Raw genomic sequence first — 21,500 nt, 5'->3', positions numbered from 1 at the left:
TTTCTGAAATATAAATTATTTCCTCTCAATGCCACTTGCAATAAGAAGTTGTTTGGAAGCTTAATTACTTCCTTTGATGTTTAGTTTGGAAAGATTTTTCAATCATAGCAGTCACTGTTTTAAAAAGTCAGCAGGCTATGAAATATGGGTCTTCTTGTTTGTTTCTTGGGGTTTTCTGTTTGTTTTGTTTTTAAATAAGAAGCATGGTATACAAAAAGAAGCAAGTCTTATGCAATATTAACAGTTTTCATATTAAATGTGAAAAAACTTCAAGTTATCCATAGAGACTTGGACTGCGTTGCAAGACTTTTAAAATAGAGCAAAGGGTCGCACAACACAGCCTTGAGATTCCAATCAGTCCTTTCTTTGCTTCAGAAGTTAACCATACTCTTCAGAATAACACAGGAGTTGGTCAAAATGACAAAGACACCAAGTTGCAAAGCTATGGAGTTGAGATTTGTACCATGCTCCCCCTGGTGCCAATGAAACAGATTTGCAACACAAGTCCAAACCATTAAACTCAAGATTTCATTTTCCTAATGGGACTAATACTCACAACTTAGTTCTTACATTTGAAAAAACACCTGTGCTCCATTAAAATTAAGTATTAATAAAAGCAAAGTATTTCAAGTTTACATCATTTTTTAAAATTACAATATTCGACTCACCACCAGACACCACCACTTTGGCACCTGTGAGCTCTGGCCGATCACTTTTTGTTAATTTCTGGTCAAGCCATTCTGATATTCCTACTGGGGAAGTGCTTGATGCTGTGTGTATTGATACATATAACAAAGCAAACAGTATGAGTTCAAGTACTATAGTAAAAATAAATTTTTAAGAGAAATACACAAAGAATTAATAACAGGAAATTTAATTTTGTTAGTGTGATTTTTTTATTTTTTGCTACTAATTTCATTCTCTCTGATTTTCGGAAAGACTTAAAGGGACTGGATTCCAGCCTTCACCGTATTAGCTATATGACTTTTGAAAAGTCATTTAATTCTCTGAGTCTACCTATAAGACTGAAAAAACCCTTTCTCTATGGGGTTTAATAAGATACTATATATATTAAAGTGTTAACATCTTCCATAAATTTACTATTATTAGTCTTCCATTATATTGAAGCTCTTTTATAATAAACAATGAGAGGAGAGTAAAAAATCCTCACATCAATATAACAAATTAATCTTAATGCACCCCACCCCTACCCCTTTGATATATACCAAACTATCACAGTACAAAAAAATAATATAAATATTTCGTACTTTTGGATAAACTTGGGAATATCATTTATTTAGATGGAGCTCTCAAACACCCTGCATTAGAGATTTAACTAGAAGCAATCTCTTATTCTAATATAATGTCTGAACCAAAAATAAGAAACCAAAACAAATACAAATGAACACTCACCCTTTTCTGAACTGGCACTACCTCCACTTGTTGCTGCAGCTTCAAAAGATGTTCCTCGGACAGAAAATACCTTCACTTTCTCATCACACTTCACTGTACATATAGCATTTCCTGAAATACATATTTATTTTTAAAAACAACCATGAAAGGCAAAAAATCCCCCAAGTATTCCTCTGAGGTTCAGAATTTACTTCACAAAGATAAGGAAAAAATAACTAGAGACCAGTTAGGTTTTTTCTACCTTTACTAAATATAGGGAAAGGACTGTAACATTGAAGAAACGTGTCAGTGGCACTCTAGGTAACTTTGGATGTCTTTAAAAATAGAACAAGTGCTGACCTGCAGGGAAGAAACGAACTGGAAAAGGCTGTCACACTAACCAGGTACATTCTTCCTAAAAGGAATATAAACAAAAGCTTTCTTCTCCAAAACAACATGATCAGTAACTTAACAACATGAGCTGCAATAACTTAATAAAGACAAAGCTACCATGCCTGCTAAGGGAAGAAAATAAATGAAAACAAGGTAGGAGCATAAAGGATGGCAAGTGTGATGCACCCAGATTTTTAAAGGATTTGAGACATTTCTTATGGATTAGCAATTACATTAAGAGTGACCTAAACTATGACCAAATACTTCCTTTTAAACACTACTAAAGATGAGAGGTTTGATTTGAGTTCAATCAGAAATATCAAAGAGTTCATTGCCTTCTCCAGCCCCACCAGAGACCAGTGTGCTTAGCAAAAGATCAGTCAACTAAAAAGACACTGAACTGCATTTCTTAATGCAGACAGAAATGAAATAGAAGCAGCAAAGAAGACTGAAATTATTTTTAAAAAAACAGAAAGTTTTCTTTTTCAAGCGCCACTTGCAAAATACACTGAAAAAGAAACCTAATTTTTATTGATCACTGGAAAAATCTCACTCTGTACATGGAATAACCAGGAAGGAAAAAAGTGTGTTTTAACTCTATCAGAGAGAATGTTCTATCACGGTCCAACAGCAATTCTAACACTAAGATAGATCTAACACTAAGATTTTCTTCAGGAAGCTTTAGGATGATCCATGCTTCAAAATCCTATCTTCAATATTAATTTCTGCTTTTAGAATTTTCAAAAATTTAATATACTGATTAACTGTTTTCCTTGGGTACTCACCTGCATAAATGGTTCTCACAAATGTGTCAGGTGATTTGATTGCAATGATGTCAGAAATAGGGGCAACATCAAGTTTGGCTGCTATTCTGGGCAAAAGGTTCTAAAAGCAAAATAAGTAGTGAGTTACACACATACATGCTGATGGATGGCTATAAAATATTAGCAATAACATTCTCTAAAAGCAAATTCTATAGAAATTTTATTTTGAATATTTTATATTTCACGTGCATCTTTAGATACACGACAGCTTCAAGCACAACTTTTTGGATAGTCTTTGAACATAAGTAAGAGTCGATCATTACTCTAACTACATTAAGAGTTTTATGAGTTTATAGCAATAAACTACCTTAACTCAGTACGTTGAATTATGAGACATGACATTTGCTTTAATGATCATCATTTACAAAGTGTGACAGTTATAGATTACTGAATCTAGATATGATAGAAAAATATTTAGAGTAGTAAAATTCTCAAATACTAAAAAAGAACATCTTTATATGTTTACTTAATGTACATGAAAGAAAAAATTCCAAATCAGACATGTTCACCTTTTTAAAAAGTGATGTTGCATTTAAAAAAACAAAAACTAACCAAAGTGTCCATCAATAGGGCATAGGTTTACAAATTGTAGTAAATCCATATAATTTTAAAAATGAGAAAAGTAAAGTACAACCTTTCTCTCTCTCTTTCTCTCTCTCTCTCTCTATATACACACACACACGTATATGCTTTCTCTGCATATACATATAACATCTCTGGAATAGACACATGTGGTGACTGTGCTCCCACTAGCAGGGATCACTGGGCAAGCCCCACTAACCCCAGGGCTTAGTTACTTCACCTCACAGTAAGAGGAAGAGAACCTCAGTGCTTTTATCCAAATTTCTTGGGCTCTAAAACAGAATCAGTTAGTGAAGAATGAATATGCATACTTTCTAGATGCAAAGGTTCTCTTAGATGATGAGATCATCTAAGTGTAATTTTAAAAGTGAAGTGTTGCTTTTATCACACGAATAGAAAGGGTAAATCCCCGCTGCTTTCTACACACAGCTTACTCTATGGCATCTCCTAAACTCAGTACATGAAACCAACTCTAGCAGGTGAACTTTCATTGTAACAGCACTCAAGTTCCTCTCCTCATTCCATCCCCAAATCCTCTCTGTTCCTCTAAGAATTCTCTCAGGACCATCCTCTAATCACTCCTTTATTCTGCATCCTCTCACATGCATGTACAATTCAATAATATGTATTTTGTCTTAAAAGTTTTAATATACATCTTATATAACCTTCAACTAAGTTTATAAGCACCCTGAGAGCAGAAGCTGTGTGTCTCCACTTCTCATCTCTCTGCTGCTGCCACTGCTAAGTCACTTGAGTCGTGTCCGACTCTGTGCGACCCCATAGACGGCAGCCCACCAGGCTCCCCCGTCCCTGGGATTCTCCAGGCAAGAATACTGGAGTGGGTTGCCATTTCCTTCTCCAATGCATGAAAGTGAAAAGTGAAAGTGAAGTCGGGTCCGACTCTTCGCGACCCCATGGACTGCAGCCCACCAGGCTCCTCCGTCCATGGGATTTTCCAGGCAAGAGTACTGGAGTGGGGTGCCATTGCCTTCTCCTCTCATCTCTCTACCCTGTATCTAATAAGCAGTTCTATATAAATTGATGCCAACAAGTATTGAAAGTTGAAGTCAAATTTCCTCCTGCTACATCCTCCAACTGTGAAGATTTTCTAATATTCAGTCTATTGTTACCTATATTATATAGCAATTTCCTTTCAACCATAATAACAGAGCTACTGAAAAGTACCATAGTTTATAAATCCACAATCAGAAAAAAATTAAGATTTTATAAGAAATAAAGGGCTTGGGAAAATAATTAAAATGCCATTAAACATAGCTCTAACTTGGTAAATAAGACATTTAGAAGATACCTGCTTTTAAAACAAACCAAATTTGTCAGCATTTAAAGCCTGCTTCAGTAAGTAACTCTTTCCTTGAGGCACCTTCTTTAACTGTTCAGGAAATATGACTGGAAATATTATTACCTGGCTGAGCAGATTCTCACACAAATTTTATGATATTCAGACTGTATTTCTTTCTAAAGTTTTAGAGTTTTTTTAAATTCCTTGAAATTTAATACTTTCTGTACTTCTACTATTCCTTGTTTCACTTTAGCACATCTTGAAAACAAAATTTACCACAGCACTTCAAGGCACACGTCTCAGTGTCCTGAAAGGATGGACGGTAAACAGATACCTCTCAACACTATCTAACAGGCTACACCACGTGGTTTCAGGGAAGGCGAGGTAATAACCAACAGTGTTCTTTTGATGCACAAAAAGATGACAGTTTTAAAATTCTAGATTACCAGTATAAAGCTGTGGTGTCTTAAAAAGACAATCCGTGAAGACCTATTACAGAGCAAATTGTTCAGCTTCACCTGATGGACTCTTCCTCATTCCAAATCCATTCAGAAGCTGCAGCACCAGCTGTAATACTGTTATGTGACCTTTGTTCTCAAAACACCCATATAGCAATCAAAGCCAGAGTATAAAATCTAGGGAATCAGCTACAACAAATACCCTTTCTTGGCTTAACAATTTTCTTAGTGAACTGTCATCACAGAAACTCAAGACTCACGAAATTGTTTGAATCATCTAACCCCGAAACAAAACCCTCATAGATGGAATGGTCCCCAATGATCTTTTAGTCAGTGCTGATCTGCAACATCCCAAAATACAGTAGCTGGATGTCAAGCCTCTGACTTAACCATTTCCAAGGAAAATGACAACTGCTACAGAGAAAACCCATTCCATCTTTTAATAGTTCTAACTGGTAGACTTAGACATCAGCTGGCCAAACTGCATCATGTTACGTATCAGAAAACAAATTTCAGGAAGGTAAATAACTCATGCAGACCACGACCCACCTCATAGCACATTCAGACATACCACAATGCATGTGATCAGATCACACTTCTCTCCACCCTAAGGATATCTTCAACCACTACACAGCCCTTTCCAAATCTCTCAAATAGATAAACTTGGCCTTTCTAAATATCCACCAGTCACCAAAGCAAATCCATGTCTTATAATGGGTTACTAATTCAAATGGCATTCAGACAGTTCCACATTGTTATTTAAGAAAAATACATTTAAAAATAGAGCTTTCCCCATGACAAAATCTGAAAATCTGGAAGTGGCATTATAAAAAATTATGACAAAGTCTCAAAAGAACAAAGCTGTCTCTATGACCATAGCTGAAAGCCTGGAGATAGCATTTTAACAGAAATTATAGCAAAATCTTGAAAGAATAAATTTTATCAAAACTATTACCTTAATTCTGAAAGCCAGAATTAGCTGTCTAAACAAAGTCTGTTGTACATTTTCAGTACCATGAAATCTAACCCTTCCAACTAGTGACATCAGATTCCACATTCTCAATCTTCTCACCTTTCCAAAGGCAGATGCTCCAGCACAGATGTGTGTGTGATTAAACTGCTTCTGAGTTGCCAAAATCAATGGTGTCAGTTCCTCTGAGAATTAAACACATTTGATAAACACATCTCATAATATTTTCATATTCAGTTTTCAAGCATAATTGAGACATTAATTTTTTCCCACTGGAAAAGCTCACCTGGAAGGAGGCCTTTGTACACGTCATGCTGAGCCACCAGAACTTTCGCTACACCTGCTACTTTGCAGAGATCTTGTGCCACCTATGAATAAAAGTTTTTAATTATCCATCTAACAGAAAAATACTAACAGAGCCACCATTACAGATTCAACAGAGTATAAAATCTTAATGGCCACTGTAAAAACTGTTCTTATGAGAAAAAGGGCTTCTTAGGAATAAAAGAAAATTATTTAACAAAGAAAATCTTAAGCCAATTGATCTTATGGTCTACTGACCCTAAACAAAAAGTCTTGCCTTGAAAAAAGTACAAATTGATAAACCAAAATCAACTTCGCTCTCCACTCAAATGTAATTGTATATCGTGCTCTTCCCTTTTGCTCAATACAAATATAAGTCCATCATTTTAGAAATGGTTAGGTTCTTTCACTCATAATAATGACACAGCCAATACATTTCAGACATTTCAGACTTAAGGTTCCGAGAACTAAAGAGCAAGACTTAACCACTCTGGTATGCAAGCCACTGCACTTTATCTGACAATAATGATTTTTGCTGATATTAAAATCAGTGATTCTGGGCCATAGAGAAAACCATAGAGAACCTTAGAAAACTATAGAGGAAACAGTCCACTGTCAACCCCTGAGTTCCTGCCCATCCTCATGTATTTATCTATAATGAAGCAAATTATTTTCTATTTTAATTCCTCTTTTCTCTTGTTTAGAATCAGGATGGGGTTCTGGGAAAGCTCTTTGACCACTCAGATTTTCTGTATACAGAAAAGCCATTTTTTTCTGTATACGAAAGCCATTAGAATTCCTTCTTTTAAATCTCTAAGTACAGCATGACCGGTTTCTGTTTTAGCAGAAACATGGCAACCATATTCTGGCCTACCGTCTTCTTGTTTACCTCCATGCTGATTCACTAATGAGTAAACACAAAAGGCCACGCCTTCTGCCCTCCCTCAAAGGAGGGCAAGGTTCCAACAACATTCACTCAAGAAAGAAGGCAGTGCAAAAGCAACTCTTCTGAATCAGGTATTCACTGGCAGGGGATATGGTACTATCAAATCCATCTCTTATTTCAGGCACTACACAGAAAAGTTACTTGCTGTCTATGATATATCTTCCAAGTTATATTAGATTAATTAAAATCACAGTAAAAAAAATCAAATCCAGAACTTGTATATCTGAAAGTAGGGCAACCAAAAAGATAGCTTAGCTGTCTTTCATAACTATGCAAGAGTCAACAGTTGTTAGCAGGATTTAGGTAAAGAAATCCACATAAGCACACACCTGCTTGAATACATTAAGATACCAATTTCATGTAAGAAATTGGCCAAAACAATACTAACTGAACCTGCATTATATCACATGCTCTGCATCAATGCCATGTAATAAAAAATAAATTAAACTGTCTAAAAAGTAACAAGCTCTCTTCTGGGTTTCTTCCCCTGAGGTCCAAGCCCCCAGCTACACAACTGGCAGATCCTGTATGGTGAGAGAGGCAACTGGTGGCTCCAGGTGCGTAAGCATAATGACAGCACGATTTCAACTTCACTCAAGTCCAAAGGCACAGACTCTGCAAACCTCATTAGAGTTCCTTTCCAGGGGTTAGTTTACAGAGCTGTCATTGTCTTATGTCCACAACCAAACAAAGAACATCTTCTAGTACCAGCTGTAGTTTTGGGAAAGTCCTTGCATTTGAATTCTTACACCAATTAAAAATTAATACCCATGATACTTTTTCCAGATTTACCACTTTCAGGAATTAAAAGCAATTAGCAAGTATATTCATCAATACTAAAAAGGGATTGGCTATTAACCTCTAAGGGGACTCAAATATTATCTCTCTACTTGGTACCTGATGGCACGTGATGTGCCAGTGGAACTAAATCAAGTATTCCACGTCATTTCAAAAGACAAAATGCCTAGTGAGCAAATCTTTTAGTTTCTTTTTCACACACAGTAATGGTTGTGAAACTGACCATTTAATGAGGTTTAGGACCCAGTTTGGGTTACAGTCCTCATTATAACTCTGTCGCCATCTTTCCCTGTCTCTTGATGGCAATTTTATTTGCTATGGTTGACCTTAAAGATTTCTCACCTTGTCACATTTGGTTCCAGCTACTAAACAGGACACTTCACCTCCAAGATGTTTGGCTGCAGTGATGGTATTTAATGTAATGGGAGCAAGGGTATCATTTGCATGCTCAGCTATCACCAGGGTACTCTGAAATCGTAGCAATGAGGTCTAAAAAGAGGGGAAAAAAAAGGAAAATAATGTTGCAGTATATTTTTTGCCCTAATTGGTAAGCAGGTGTGCTTTAAAAAGAAGTGTATGCAATACTCAGTTCTATAAATGTATTATAAATACTTGCTCAATAGCAAAACTGGGCTATTTTTATCTATCACTCTATTACTGATATTCCTGCCTAATAAAAATAGAAAATACAAATTAGTATTCTACTGTTAGAAAATCTTTTTATTATTTCCAAACAACTTTCCCACTAATCTATGTTCAACAAGAAACTGATTTATGTATCTGAATTTAAAATCCTTAGAAGACATTCTCAAACTAGGTATCAACTACCAATTACATTCACTTGCAGTCAGTACTACTAAAGAGCAGAGTATATCCAGGAATAATGATAATGTAATCAACTACTAAAGTTCTATTGCTTCAGGTAAAATGAATTTAATACCAAAATAACTGATAATGTAAATCTGTCTTTACAATACAACACTACAACAATTTTGCTAAAGTTTCAATTGTTTAAATATGCTTTCAAATTCAACAAAGCTTTGGGGCTGTATCCTGGAACCAGTTAAAATCCTTCCAGAGGAACTGTGGGCTATCGAAAAACCAACATGTAGTTCATGGTCATTTGAAATAATTTCAAACACCAGAAACACAAAGATGAACAAGAATGGTCCCTGCACTCAAAGTTTTCAAGGGAAATAAGACTTGTTCACACACAACTGCAAAACAGAATAGTTTCCAATTAATGAAGACAGCCTAAATGTTGGCAGCTGCAGATCACAGAGAATCAGGAGGAAGAATGGAAGGAAGTTTAGGTGTTCTGACATGTGAAAGGATAAGGAAGCACACCACAGGCCTGAGGAAAGGAGAAAATCTGAGAACTGTTCTTGTGGAAAATGGCAATGAGAAAAACAGGCAGTGATGATCACATGTCATGGTTCAGTGGTTTGAATTCAGCAATAATCTTCTGATCTGGCGTTGGAATGAAGAAAGCCTAATATAAAATGTACCCAGAGCTTGAATTTTATAAGGAGGTTATAAATGAAGGGAAGCCAGGCACAGGACTACAATGCTGGTCATGCAACTAAATCAACAGAATACATACTTTTTGTTTACTATATTGTACATATCCTGGTAGCTCAGATGGTAAAGAATATGCCTGCAATGCAGGAGACCTGGGTTCAATTCCTGGGTCAGGAAGATCCCCTGGAGAAGGGAATGGCAACCCACTCTGGTATTCTTGCCTGGAGAATTCCATGGACCATGGCATCATAAAGAGTTGGGCACTACTGAGCAACTAACATCTTCACTTTGATCTTTTAATGAATACTTAGGCATACCAGTTCAACTAGTTTGCATAGTCATTTAGGTTACCAGAAATTTTTTATGATTATAAACAGTGCAGAGATGACCCTTCTCATAGCTCTCTGCACTCTTCCTCAACAGATGAGATATCCTTTTAGTCCAGTAAGACTACAAGTTCAGATTGGAACTTGGCCAGGTTACTTCAGCTACTCTGCTTTCATAGATGACTAAATCAGATTCTGTACAACCTTCAACAAGATCGGGGCCCCTTTGCCCCTAAGCTTCCTACCTCTACAACTGCAACCCATTCCTTGTCCCCAGCCCTGTAAGCCTCCTTGATCCTTGATGAACCAATCCCAGAGCTGAGGGCCATAGATTCAGGGGTAGAAATGCTTCCAAAGCCACAGAATGAGGATGGGAAGAGGACACTGAAGAATTTGCCAGAGGACAGAATTAATACATTGTTTATTAGTGGATGACATTTATCTTTTTCCTCCTTGTTTTGTTTACTCAAAGGGAGCAAGAAAGGGGGAGAAAAGGAGACTTCTGTTTTTGCTGAATCAAGTCTCTGTATAGATTTTACATTTTTATAATTTAGAAAAAAAATCTCACAGGAGGTGAGAACTTTTATGGTTAAGGTTAGAAATCTTTATGCACATCTTAAGATTCACTTCTTATGACAAAATCCAGGAATGTTAGATCAAGAGATAGACACACTTTCAAGGCTTTTAACATTGATTGATGCAAAATGTTCTCCAGAAAAGTTGTAGCAATTCACAATTCCTGGGATGGCATGAAAATTCTTAGAAGGCAAACACCATGCCTGTTCATTTTTGTATCCCCATTGTCTAGAACAATGTTTTTTCTGATATACACCTGTAGAATTACATGGTACTTCTTTTTTAATCAGAGGAGCACCCAGTAAAGAACTGTGTAATTAGGATCCAATGGCATAATTTATGATTCAAATCACATTTAACAAGAATTGCCAGTAACAAACTATTTATTACCAATATATATCAGACACCATATTTTTGATTATGCTTCACATATCATTTACCATAAAATTTATGAGCTTTTCATCATCATTTAAAGAATAAATCCAGGATTTGGTGGCAGAAGGCCCATATTTGCTATAAATTATAGTTCTATAATAAGATAAATTGGGTAGTTTCCTAAGGAATTGTCAAGCTTTTCAGAACTTCCAAGGGAACACTGCATATTCTTCTTAAAAGGCTATTCAAAAATATTTTAAAGAATAAACAACAACAAAAGAATATATAAGAAACTACTCGGTCCATCTATGTGACCAGTCTTGACTAAACACTACATATATCCTAAGACACTTCACATTACTTTACCAACTGACTCCTTTACAGTTTAATATTAAGGCTTCTTTTAATTCACTAAGGTTTCTTCTAATTCAGTATTCTACCTTCTATTCTCACATACCGCCTCAAGAGAAGCTGCAGAACCTACACATGGTTATGTAGCTTAATTCAGCAATAACAGCTGTGTGTAGCCTGCAGCAGCAGAAATTGGTCTGTGGCCTTTAAAATGTTATTCCTTAAACCAGAGCTCAGTTGCTTCATCTTCAAATTGAGGGAGACAAAGTAAACTGAAGGTTTCCACACTATACTCTATCCAGGAAGGCACCGCTGGAACCAGCACCTAGAATAAAGTGAGCACCAGGCAGGCAGGGCTGCCAGAATGGTCCCTCACTTTGCTTTACCCAAATTAACCAAACTAATATTATGAGCCCCCTGAAAAAGAAAGGAAAGCAAAAGTTGCTTAGTCGTGTCTGACTCTTTGCGACCCCATGGGCTATAGCCTGCCAGGCTCCTCTGTCTAAAGAATTCTCCAGGCAAGAATACCAGAGTGGGTAGCTGTTCCCTTCTCCAGGGGATCTTCCCAATCCAGGGATCAAAGCCCTCTACTAAGATTAAATTGTATTTAAAACTCAAAAATCCTTTATGATGTGGTACTATTACTACCTTGAGTTTACATATGGAGGAACTGGAACTTAATGGCTACAGACAGGTAGCTGGACTCAGATCTGAGGTTTGTAATTAACAGTTCTCCAAGCATTACCATTTTTAGCTGTTTTATATATGGATCATTCCTGTAATATTTCACCTAGCAAATATTCTCCTGCTAAAAATAATAGAACTGGTCAAAAAGATGACTTCAAAGGCCTCTTTTCCAGTTCTAAAAATCCCACAACACTAAAATCCTATTTTAAATACAAGTGGTGTAGCATATCACAAAAAGATTCTAAAAGTACAGGTCCCATTACTGAAAGGGTTTTTAAATGCAAGTTGTTTTATTACCTTGTGATCCACTGCATCTGCAGACTTTAGGGCCCTCTTTGTTTATGAGGAAAAAAAGAAGCCAAATCTTCAACATTTAAAGATAACTGTTGAAATACGCAATAAGGTAGCTGCTCAGAAAAGAATCTCAATCTCTTCAAAACACTGCTACTTAAATTAATTAATGCAGACTGGTACCACCATCCGTTTTCTCATCAACCTTTTTGTGTGTGCGTGTGTGTGGAAGAAGTTTATTGGGGATCACTCTTGGCTCCCCATGAGGCATCAAGGAAATATAAGCGGGCAGCGGAAGCAGCTGAACTGCAATTCTGCAATGCAGCCACTAAAGAGCTCTCAGCTGATCTCACAAGGGAGCCCCAGAACTAGGATGGCCCATCACACTCGCCCAGAATTGAAGCAAGGGGGCTGCAGACTTTAGATGCGCTTTTATTTGGGGCTTTTTTTTGAATAATCAAACTAACATGACTAATGCACTTTTATTTCTGTTTCAAATTCAATCCTGGAAATAATACCATGTTTAAAAGGCAAGATATGTATCATATAAGAGAGCTCCCTGGTGGTTCAGTGGTTAAGATTCAGGGGGTGCAGACTGGATCCCTGGTCAGGGGACTAAGATCCCACATGCCTTGAGGCCAAAAAACATAACATAAAACAGAAACAGTATTGTAACAAATTCAATAAAGACTTTGACATACTTTTAAAATTTTCTTAAAAAAAAAAAGAGCACATACAGTACGTACTAAATTAAAACAAAGGTAAACAGGTGAGTTAAGACAGACAAAACTCAAAAATGAGGTGACCTTGTTACCTAAAGAAAATCCTTTACCCTTACTATTACTTCATTACCCACTAACAACAGTTGTAGTTCACCTTAGTTCACAAAGTAATTTCACAGGTTTCTCCAGCTCCCTAACTAGATTAATTCTCTCCCCCAGTACATATTCCCCAAAGACCCTATACACCTTTCATGATCACTCTTAAGATAATGTGTTCAATGTCTGTCTTCCCAGTCTGTTTGCAAGGCACTGGGCAGGGACTAGGTCTGTCTCAGGAGAAGGCAATGGTGACCCACTCCAGTACTCTTGCCTGGAGAATCCCATGGATGGAGGAGCCTGGTAGGCTGTGGTCCATGGGGTCTCAATGAATCGGACACAACTGAACAACTTCACTTTCACTTTTCACTTTCATGCATTGGAGAAGGAAATGGCAACCCACTCCAGTGTTCTTGCCTGGAGAATCCCAGGGACGGGGGAGCCTGGCGGGCTGCCGTCTATGGGGTCGCACAAGAGTCGGACACGACTGAATCGACTTAGCAGCAGCAGCAGGTCTGTCTCACTCTCCATTGTGAACTCAGTATCTATCTTTGAGTTTGATACATAGTGGGCATTCTGTGAATGTTTAGTAACTAAGAAGTTTCCTCCAAAATGATCAAAAGCTAAAAAGCAACCATTTTTCTGTCATTGATAATTTAATTATCTAAGTACTTTAATATGTGTGTCTACCAAGAACAGTACACAAACGTGCTAAATCACTAGAGATACCCTATCATACTTTTTTTTTTAACTGATTTTTGGCTGTGCTGGGTCTTTGCTGCTGTGCGCGCTTTCTCTAGCTGTGGGGAGCAGCGGAAACTTTGTTGCAGTGTGCAGGCTTCTCATTGTCCTGGCTTCTCTTCTGTAGCATGGGCTCTAGAGCGCACAGGCTCAGCTGCCCTGTGGCATACCGGATCCTCCCAGACCAGGGACCAAACCAGTGTCCCTTGCACTGGCAGGTGGATTCGTAACCACTGAACCACCAGGGAAGTCTTCCCACTCCATCATATTTTTAGGGAACTTATCTGAACTTACTGACTAGACTTAGTTCCAAGTAGTAAAGTGAAGTTTTCTTTTACATACCAGCTCATACCCTTATTAAGCTGACTGGCCTTTATGAGACAGTACCCTTCAAGGATAGGGCTTAAAGAGGTTATCATCTCCCCACCCTTTCAAGGCTAGACTTCTTGAAAACAAAGTCCTTACACACAAACTCTGCTGCCTCACCTCACTTCTGAACCTTTACTCACAGCAAACTGGCTTTCACTTCCACTCAACACTGAATCCAATCTCTTCAAAGTCACCATCAACCTTGGATAGCTAAAGTTCAATGAGCACACTTTCGTCCTCTTATTCAGCCTTAACAGTTTTGATCCTGCTTGTTTTTCTGTTCTTTCAGGAGCAACCAAGGATCACTGTTGCTGATAAAAAGTCATGTACAACTCTTTTGCAACCCCATGGACTCTAACCTGCCAGGCTCCTCTCTCCATGGGATTATCCCAGCAAGAATGCTGGAGTGGGTTGCCATTTCCTTCTCCAGGGAATTTTCCCGACCCAGGGATTGAACTCATGTCTCCCGCATTGCAGCCAGATTCTTTACTGTTGAGCCTGGGAAGCCCGTTTAACTGTATGTTCTTGTAGTGAACTACAACAGGAGTTGGAAGAAAAAGAGTTGGGACCCTAACTCCCTACTTTACCCTTACAAACCTACTCAAAACATAAAGTAGTAAGAATAAACATAATCTACCTCCCCCACCACCTTTGAAAACTAAATGGGATTATGGTAAATAGGCAGAGGTCTTTTTGTTTAACTCAAAAATTAAAAAGCAGGTACAAACTATAAAATCTTTCAACTTCTACTGAAAAAGACAAATAATATATAATTAGTTACCCATCCCTATTTTAATGTAACTTTTGTAATTTAAACATGTATATTACATTTCTGAACTTTAAATTACTTTAACCTCTTTAGTAATAAAATACGGTAGCTTTTAATCATGACTAGAAATGTCATATGACATTGACTATATTATTAAAAACAGTCAATTTACTTCTCTTTAAAAACAGACAAGACGCTTAAAGTAGACATGTTGGCAGCAGCATAATTTTATTTAATTCACCTCATGCAATAAATCTTTCAGTACCACATCAAAGTTGGCTTTCTCTCTTCCTTCAAAAGAAATTAAAATCTGCATGTGAATTACAGAGTTCAATCTCATTCATCAATGATAAACCATGGACTCTGAAAAATGTCATGTTCCTTCATGCCAGTTTCATAGCTTCTGAATCATAATAGATATGTCTTCCTGTCTGGGAACGAATACAGTAATAGGCAGATTCAAATAACCTTGAAAGTGTTGCTGTACTCTCCGTGTAAAATATCTCTTTGGTATCTTGAAAGTATAAGTCGTTCAGTCGTGTCCGACTCTTTGCGACCCCTATGGACTGTAGCTCACCAGGCTCCTCTGTCCATGGAGTTTCCCAGACAAGAATATTGGAGCAGGTAGCCATTCCTTTCTCCAGGGGAATCTTTCCGACCCAGGGATGGAACCCAGATCCACATTGCGGGCAGATTCTTTACCAAATGAGCCTCCAGGGCAGTCCCTTTGGTATCTTACTAGTCGACAAATCAATCTTAAATGCAAATGAATAAAATAATACTAATAATTCAGATTAATATTCTTGCAAGAACATTAACTACCTATTTTCCTCTTAGTGTGCTCCTCAGCTCTTTGTTTTGGATAGAAAACACTTTCATTAACAAGTAACACTGAGGAGCCCTCCCCAAAGATGAAGGACTTTGCTCAAGGCCACAGATAAGCCAAAATGGAAACATAACTTACATACCAAACGTGAGTCATTTAACTTACATTCTAACAGCTTAAGGTATTTCTTTTCTTTTTTCACTGACTGTGATGAAAAACAAATATAAAATTTACCATCTCAGCCAATTTTAAATATATAGTTTAGTAGTGTTAGCTATCGGAGAAGGCAATGGCACCCCACTCCAGTACTCTTGCCTGGAAAAATCCCATGGACGGAGGACCCTGGTGGGCTCCAGACCATGGGGTCACTAAGAGTCGGGCATGACTGAGCGACTTCACTTTCACTTTTCACTTTCATGCACTGGAGAAGGAAATGGCAACCCATTCCAGTATTCTTGCCTGGAGAATCCCAGGGACAAAGGAGCCTAGTGGGCTGCCGTCTATGGGGTCGCACAGAGTCGGACACGACTGAAGTGACTTAGCAGCAGCAGCAGCAGTGTTAGCTACATTCACCTTGTCATGTTAACATCTTAATCTTTTAAATCTTTTAGTAGATTAATCTATTGTTAAAAATATGACTTTGTAGAAATGTATCTTTCTAAATTTATTCAGTTAACTACAGAAAAATTTTTTTAAATTTCTAGAGTATGGAGTCAGATAAGCCATTTTGACTTTAGAGTATCATAAGTGTAAGTAAACAGGCCAGATTGAAGGGACTTGCACTTCAGAAATCTGGCACAACTTGACCACCAAAACATTTAACAGTAGTAATGGATTATGGGAAATAGATGGGGAAACAGTGGAAACAGTGTCAGACTTTATTTTTCTGGGCTCCAAAATCACAGCAGATGGTGATTGCAGCCATGAAATTAAAAGACGCTTACTCCTTGGAAGGAAAGTTATGACCAACCTAGACAGCATATTCAAAAGCAGAGACATTACTTTGCCAACAAAGGTTCGTCTAGTCAAGGCTATGGTTTTTCCAGTGGTCATGTGTGGATGTGAGAGTTGGACTATGAAGAAGGCTGAGTGCTGAAGAATTGATGCTTTTGACCTGTGGTGTTGGAGAAGACTCTTGAGGGTCCCTTGGACTGCAAGGAGATCCAACCAGTCCATTCTAAAGGAGATCAGTCCTGGGTGTTCTCTGGAAGGAATGATGCTAAAACTGAAACTCCAGTACTTTGGCCACCTCATGCGAAGAGTTGACTCACTGGAAAAGACTCTGATGTTGGGAAGGATTGAGGGCAGGAGGAGAAGGAGACGACAGAGGATGAGATGGCTGGATGGCATCACCCACTCGATGGACGTGAGTTTGGGTGAACTTCGGGAGTTGGTGATGGACAGGGAGGCCTGGTGTGCTGCAATTCATGGGGTCACAAAGAGTCGGACACAACTGAGTGACTGAACTGAACGGATTATAACTTACTGAATGAAGCACGGTTTCTTGAGTTCATAAATAATAATACAAGACTAACAAATGTAGGAGGAACGATGGAATTAGAAAAATCACCATTTTATATCACAGTAATCATTTCTCAGGCAAGAAGCATCACCAGATAAGACTAGTGAGTGAAAGGCTGATGAGAAACAGAAGAGTTATAGTCTCAATGTATATCCCCATAAATTAGTTAAAAATCACAAAGGGAGGAGTAGTAATTTGACAGTGGAGAAACCTGCTGAATAACATTTTAGCCAAGTAATTAATACCACCAACAATGGAATAAACCAACATTATGAGCCTCCCAGTATGATCCACTGAGAACACAATACCACTTCTGTAAAACTCCTGCCAAAAATACATAACCTAAAACTAACCAGAGGAAACACTGGACAAATGTAAATGGGAGATAGTCAACAAAATAGAAGGCCTGGCGCCTTCAAAAATGCCACTGTCATCAAAGCCAAAGAAAGGCTGAGGAGCTTTCTAACAAAGACTGAAGACACATGAGAACTAAATTGCAAGGCCTGATTCTGGACTATCCTAGACTAGAGTAAGAAATATGCTACAGAAGCAAACTGGTACATACAGAAATGAATAAACCCTAAGGTCCTACTGCTGAGTATCAGGGAACTATAGTTAATATCGTAAGATAAACCATAATGGAAAAGAATATAAAAAAGAATGTATATATATGTATAACTGAATCACTTTGCTATACAGCAGAAATTAACATAACACTGTAAATCAATTATACTTCAATTTAAAAAACAATACAAAAAAATACTGCTACAAATGATTAACAAGATAACTGGTAATACATGAATAATACCTGTAGACCAGATAATGCATAGTATTGTATCATTGTTAAACTTGCTGATTTTGCCAATTATACTGTGCCAAAGAATTGATGCTTTTGAACTGTGGTGTTGGAGAAGACTCTTTTGAGAATCCTTTGAACAGTGAGGAGATCCAACCAGTCTATCCTAAAGGAGATCAGTCCTGAATATTCACTGGAAGGACTGATGTTGAAGCTGAAACTCCCAATACTTTGGCCACCTGATGTGAAGAACTGACTCACTGGAAAAGACCCTGATGCTGGGAAAGATTGAAGGCATGAGGAGAAGGGGACGACAGAGGATGAGATGGTTGAATGGCATCACCGACATGAGTTTGAGTATACTCCCGGAGTTGATGATGGACAGGGAGGCCTGGTGTGCTGCAGTCCATGGGGTTGCAAAGAATCAGACACCACTGAGCAACTGAACTGAACTGTAGTTATGAAAGGTACATACTCCTTGTTCATAGAAAATACACTAAAAGTTTTAGGAGTAAAGGGCATGTCTGCAATATAATCTCAAATGGTTCAGAAAAATAACAGGATGTATATATGAAGAGAAATAAAGCCAATGTGCCAAACTGTTAACAGCTGGTAAAATTCAGAAAAGGGTTTTGAGATTTCTTTGTGCTGTTCTTGAAACTTTTCTGAAATTTCTAAATTTTTAAAGCTAAATATGTATGTGTATTTATGTATTCATTCTAGAAGTGTTCCTGCTATATTCCTGCTGCTGCTGCTTCTAAGTCACTTCAGTCGTGTCCGACTGTGTGACCCCATAGACGGCAGCCACCAGGCTCCCCCGTCCCTGGGATTCTCCAGGCAAGAACACTGGAGTGGGTTGCCATTTCCTTCTCCAATGCAGAAAAGTGAAAAGTGAAAGTGAAGTCTCTCAGTCGTGTCCGACTCCTCGCGACCCATGGACTGCAGCCCACTAGGCTCCTCCATCCATGGGATTTTCCAGGCAAGAGTACTGGACTGGGTACCATTGCCTTCTTCGCCCACTATTTTCCTATATCCTTGAAATTCAAATCTCTCAGATGTTTCCAATGACTTTGGAGGAGTTACTTTACTTAGCATGACTTCAAATTCTGAAAATAAGTCGTAAAGGTCAAAGTCTTTGGCAAACCACAGTAAAATTTGGAAATACTGTCCATGTATATTGGCAAACTGTGTTTAGAGTGATTACTTAAGTTAGTCGTTCCACTTTTTTTTCTGTTGAAGTGAAGTTGCTGAGTCGTGTCCGACTCTTTGTAACCCTGTGGACTGTAGCCCGCCAGCTCCGTCCATGGGATCCTCCAGGCAAGAGGAGTGGGTTGCCATTTCCTTCTCCAAGGGATCTTACTGATCCAGGGATAGAACCCAGGTCTCCTGCATTGCAGGCAGACTCCTTACCATCTGAACTACCAGGGAAGTCAAATAACTGAGTCAATAACTATAAAATAACTGAGTCTCAAGTGCCCCCTACACAACTATTTCTCTCAGGCCAGACTTCTAACCTGCCCACAAAACTACCTTCTCATTACTGTATACAATAAGAGTGTCACTTCGATACCTGGAACTTTTTCCAAATCGATGCCTTTAACTTGTTTATATCTGGATCCGCTGAGGAAAATATCTGGGAGAAAGACTGAAGGCTGACCTGAAGGATATGGGTTTGAACTGTGTGTGTATGAGGAGGGGGAACGGAGGGTTGGTGGGTTTTTTTTTTTTTAATGAAACAAAGAATACACAAGAAAAGGACCTACAGATATCTATAAAGATTGCTAACTATGTGTCAAGGAGAAAGTCCCAGCAGGATATAAGAAAATATGCGTGCACAAGAAAAACTGTAGAAAAAGTACAAAACCACAGGAAAGTTTCTGACCCAAGTTTACCAATCTTGTCACTTAACCTAAGTGTAAATTAGAAAACCTTCAGAATCTACAATATAAATTGTTACTTGACTTGTAACTGGTCAATCTCCAAATACTAGTGTCCCATAGCATTAGACAAAAACATATTTTCTATTAGTCTTTCTCATAATAGAAAAATGTGGTAAACTCATGAGTTGTAACTAATAAAAGCATCAAAAACTTAGCGCTACCAACAGTTCCCCAGATACTTAACCAACAATCTGCTGGATTAAAAAAAGCAAATTGGCCAAAGTTGTCAATACAATCACCTAAACTCACCACTGTCCCATTTACCAGAGAGCAGACCAAGTTTCCAAAACCACATTGCCCCTCGCCCCCTGTACTTGACAGTGAGCGGATTCGAGCAGCCGTAATGCGCCCAGGGAAAATGTATAATTCTTTCAGAAACGACACCTTCGAAGCTGAACTCAAGTTTTTTATTTTTTACAAGGCATCCCAGGGGCGACATTTTCCTCCCTCGGGTAAAGATTCCCCGGGGACGCAGATGCTAGCTCTCCGCCAAAGGTGGAAAACCTGGCGGCCCAGCAGTGCAAAGAGGAAAGCTGGAGGGCTGGAGAAGGGCTGCGAAGAGGACGCGGAGGGGCAGCGGGAGTTAGGTTCGGTACTTTGAGCTCTGACCTCGACCCCCAGCTGGCGACCCGGAAGGAAGCAAGGGCAGGCCCCCAAAACTTTGAACCCGAGCCCCAGTTCCACCTGGGCCTGCCAGCGCGAGCGCCAGCCAGGTCTGGGGATGGCGGTGACCTTCGCCCAGACCCTCACAGGAACAGCAGATTAAGGCCGGACCGTCACCGGGCTCGGCCCTCCCCGCCCGGACTCACCACCCGCCGGAGCTGCCCAGGAGCCGCGGCTCGGAACATAGTGCCTGCACCGATTCGCCTCACGGCAGCCGAGAGCAGACCGAACTGCAAATGCGCCGCGAGTCACCGTAACGCTCGCGAGACGCGGGAACGAGAGCAGGCGCCCCAGGCGAGCCGAGACAGCGCGAGCTTAAGGTTTCTGCCCGCCGATTGGGTGGTCGCGCAACCAATGGGAAGGGCGGAAAGTTAGGGGCTGGACTTGGGAGTGGGACAAAAGTGGAGCTGCGTTAGATAAGAAAAGGCAGGGGCAAAGCAGGGGAGGACCGGGTGACGGTAGCTCAGACTACCTACCGGTCCCAGTGTGCAGTGTCCAGTTACACCAGATTTATGACGTCACTGTCCTGACTTCCTAGTCCTCTCGACTAAGTCCCCCGCTCAAGCTCTAATTATTCGTCTGCCTGTTCATTTGTTTACAGGTATCAGTGCTAAGATCTGCAATATGCTAAACACATTTTTCAGGTCAGGGCAATATAATAAAAGGATGCGTGAAAGGTTGACTTCACCAGACTCTGAAGGAAAACGTATCATTAATATTACGGAAGGAATGATTCCTGGAATTGGTGATGTTTGAGCTGGGTTCTAGAAGGGGAACAAACAGGGAGCCCAAACGAGGAAGGAACAGGACAGGAAGATCCCAGAACAAGGGGCAGGCTGCTGTGTGCTGCCTATAGAAGGAGGCAGATTGGGAAATGTCTTGAATTGGGGTGTAACATGCGGCCCCACCCAAGCCCTCTTCTCTCCCTACTCAGCCCCAACCACACCTTGTCTTCAGTGCCCA

At 39.1% G+C, this 21,500-nt stretch overlaps 1 protein-coding gene across 1 annotated transcript in view; it reads right to left on the bottom strand.

The window, feature by feature from the left end:
• The window catches only part of ETFA (electron transfer flavoprotein subunit alpha), a 69,655-nt gene extending 48,863 nt beyond the window's left edge, over positions 1–20,792 (bottom strand). Inside the window, exons 1-7 of the mRNA XM_086364004.1 lie at positions 20,684–20,792; positions 8,309–8,455; positions 6,206–6,287; positions 6,022–6,104; positions 2,571–2,670; positions 1,414–1,524; positions 669–770 (exon numbers count right to left, since the gene is read on the bottom strand). Coding sequence (XP_086220130.1) covers positions 669–770; positions 1,414–1,524; positions 2,571–2,670; positions 6,022–6,104; positions 6,206–6,287; positions 8,309–8,455; positions 20,684–20,722 — 664 coding nt within the window. The 5' untranslated portion in view covers positions 20,723–20,792. The remainder of the gene's footprint in view (positions 1–668; positions 771–1,413; positions 1,525–2,570; positions 2,671–6,021; positions 6,105–6,205; positions 6,288–8,308; positions 8,456–20,683) is intronic.
• Positions 20,793–21,500: the final 708 nt, after the last annotated feature.

Source organism: Bos grunniens, chromosome 21, assembly GCF_055505025.1.
Source record: "Bos grunniens cultivar Pamir isolate PY7600 chromosome 21, Bosgru_T2T1.0, whole genome shotgun sequence".
NCBI lineage: Eukaryota > Metazoa > Chordata > Mammalia > Artiodactyla > Bovidae > Bos > Bos grunniens.
This window is presented reverse-complemented; position numbering and strand designations above follow the sequence as displayed.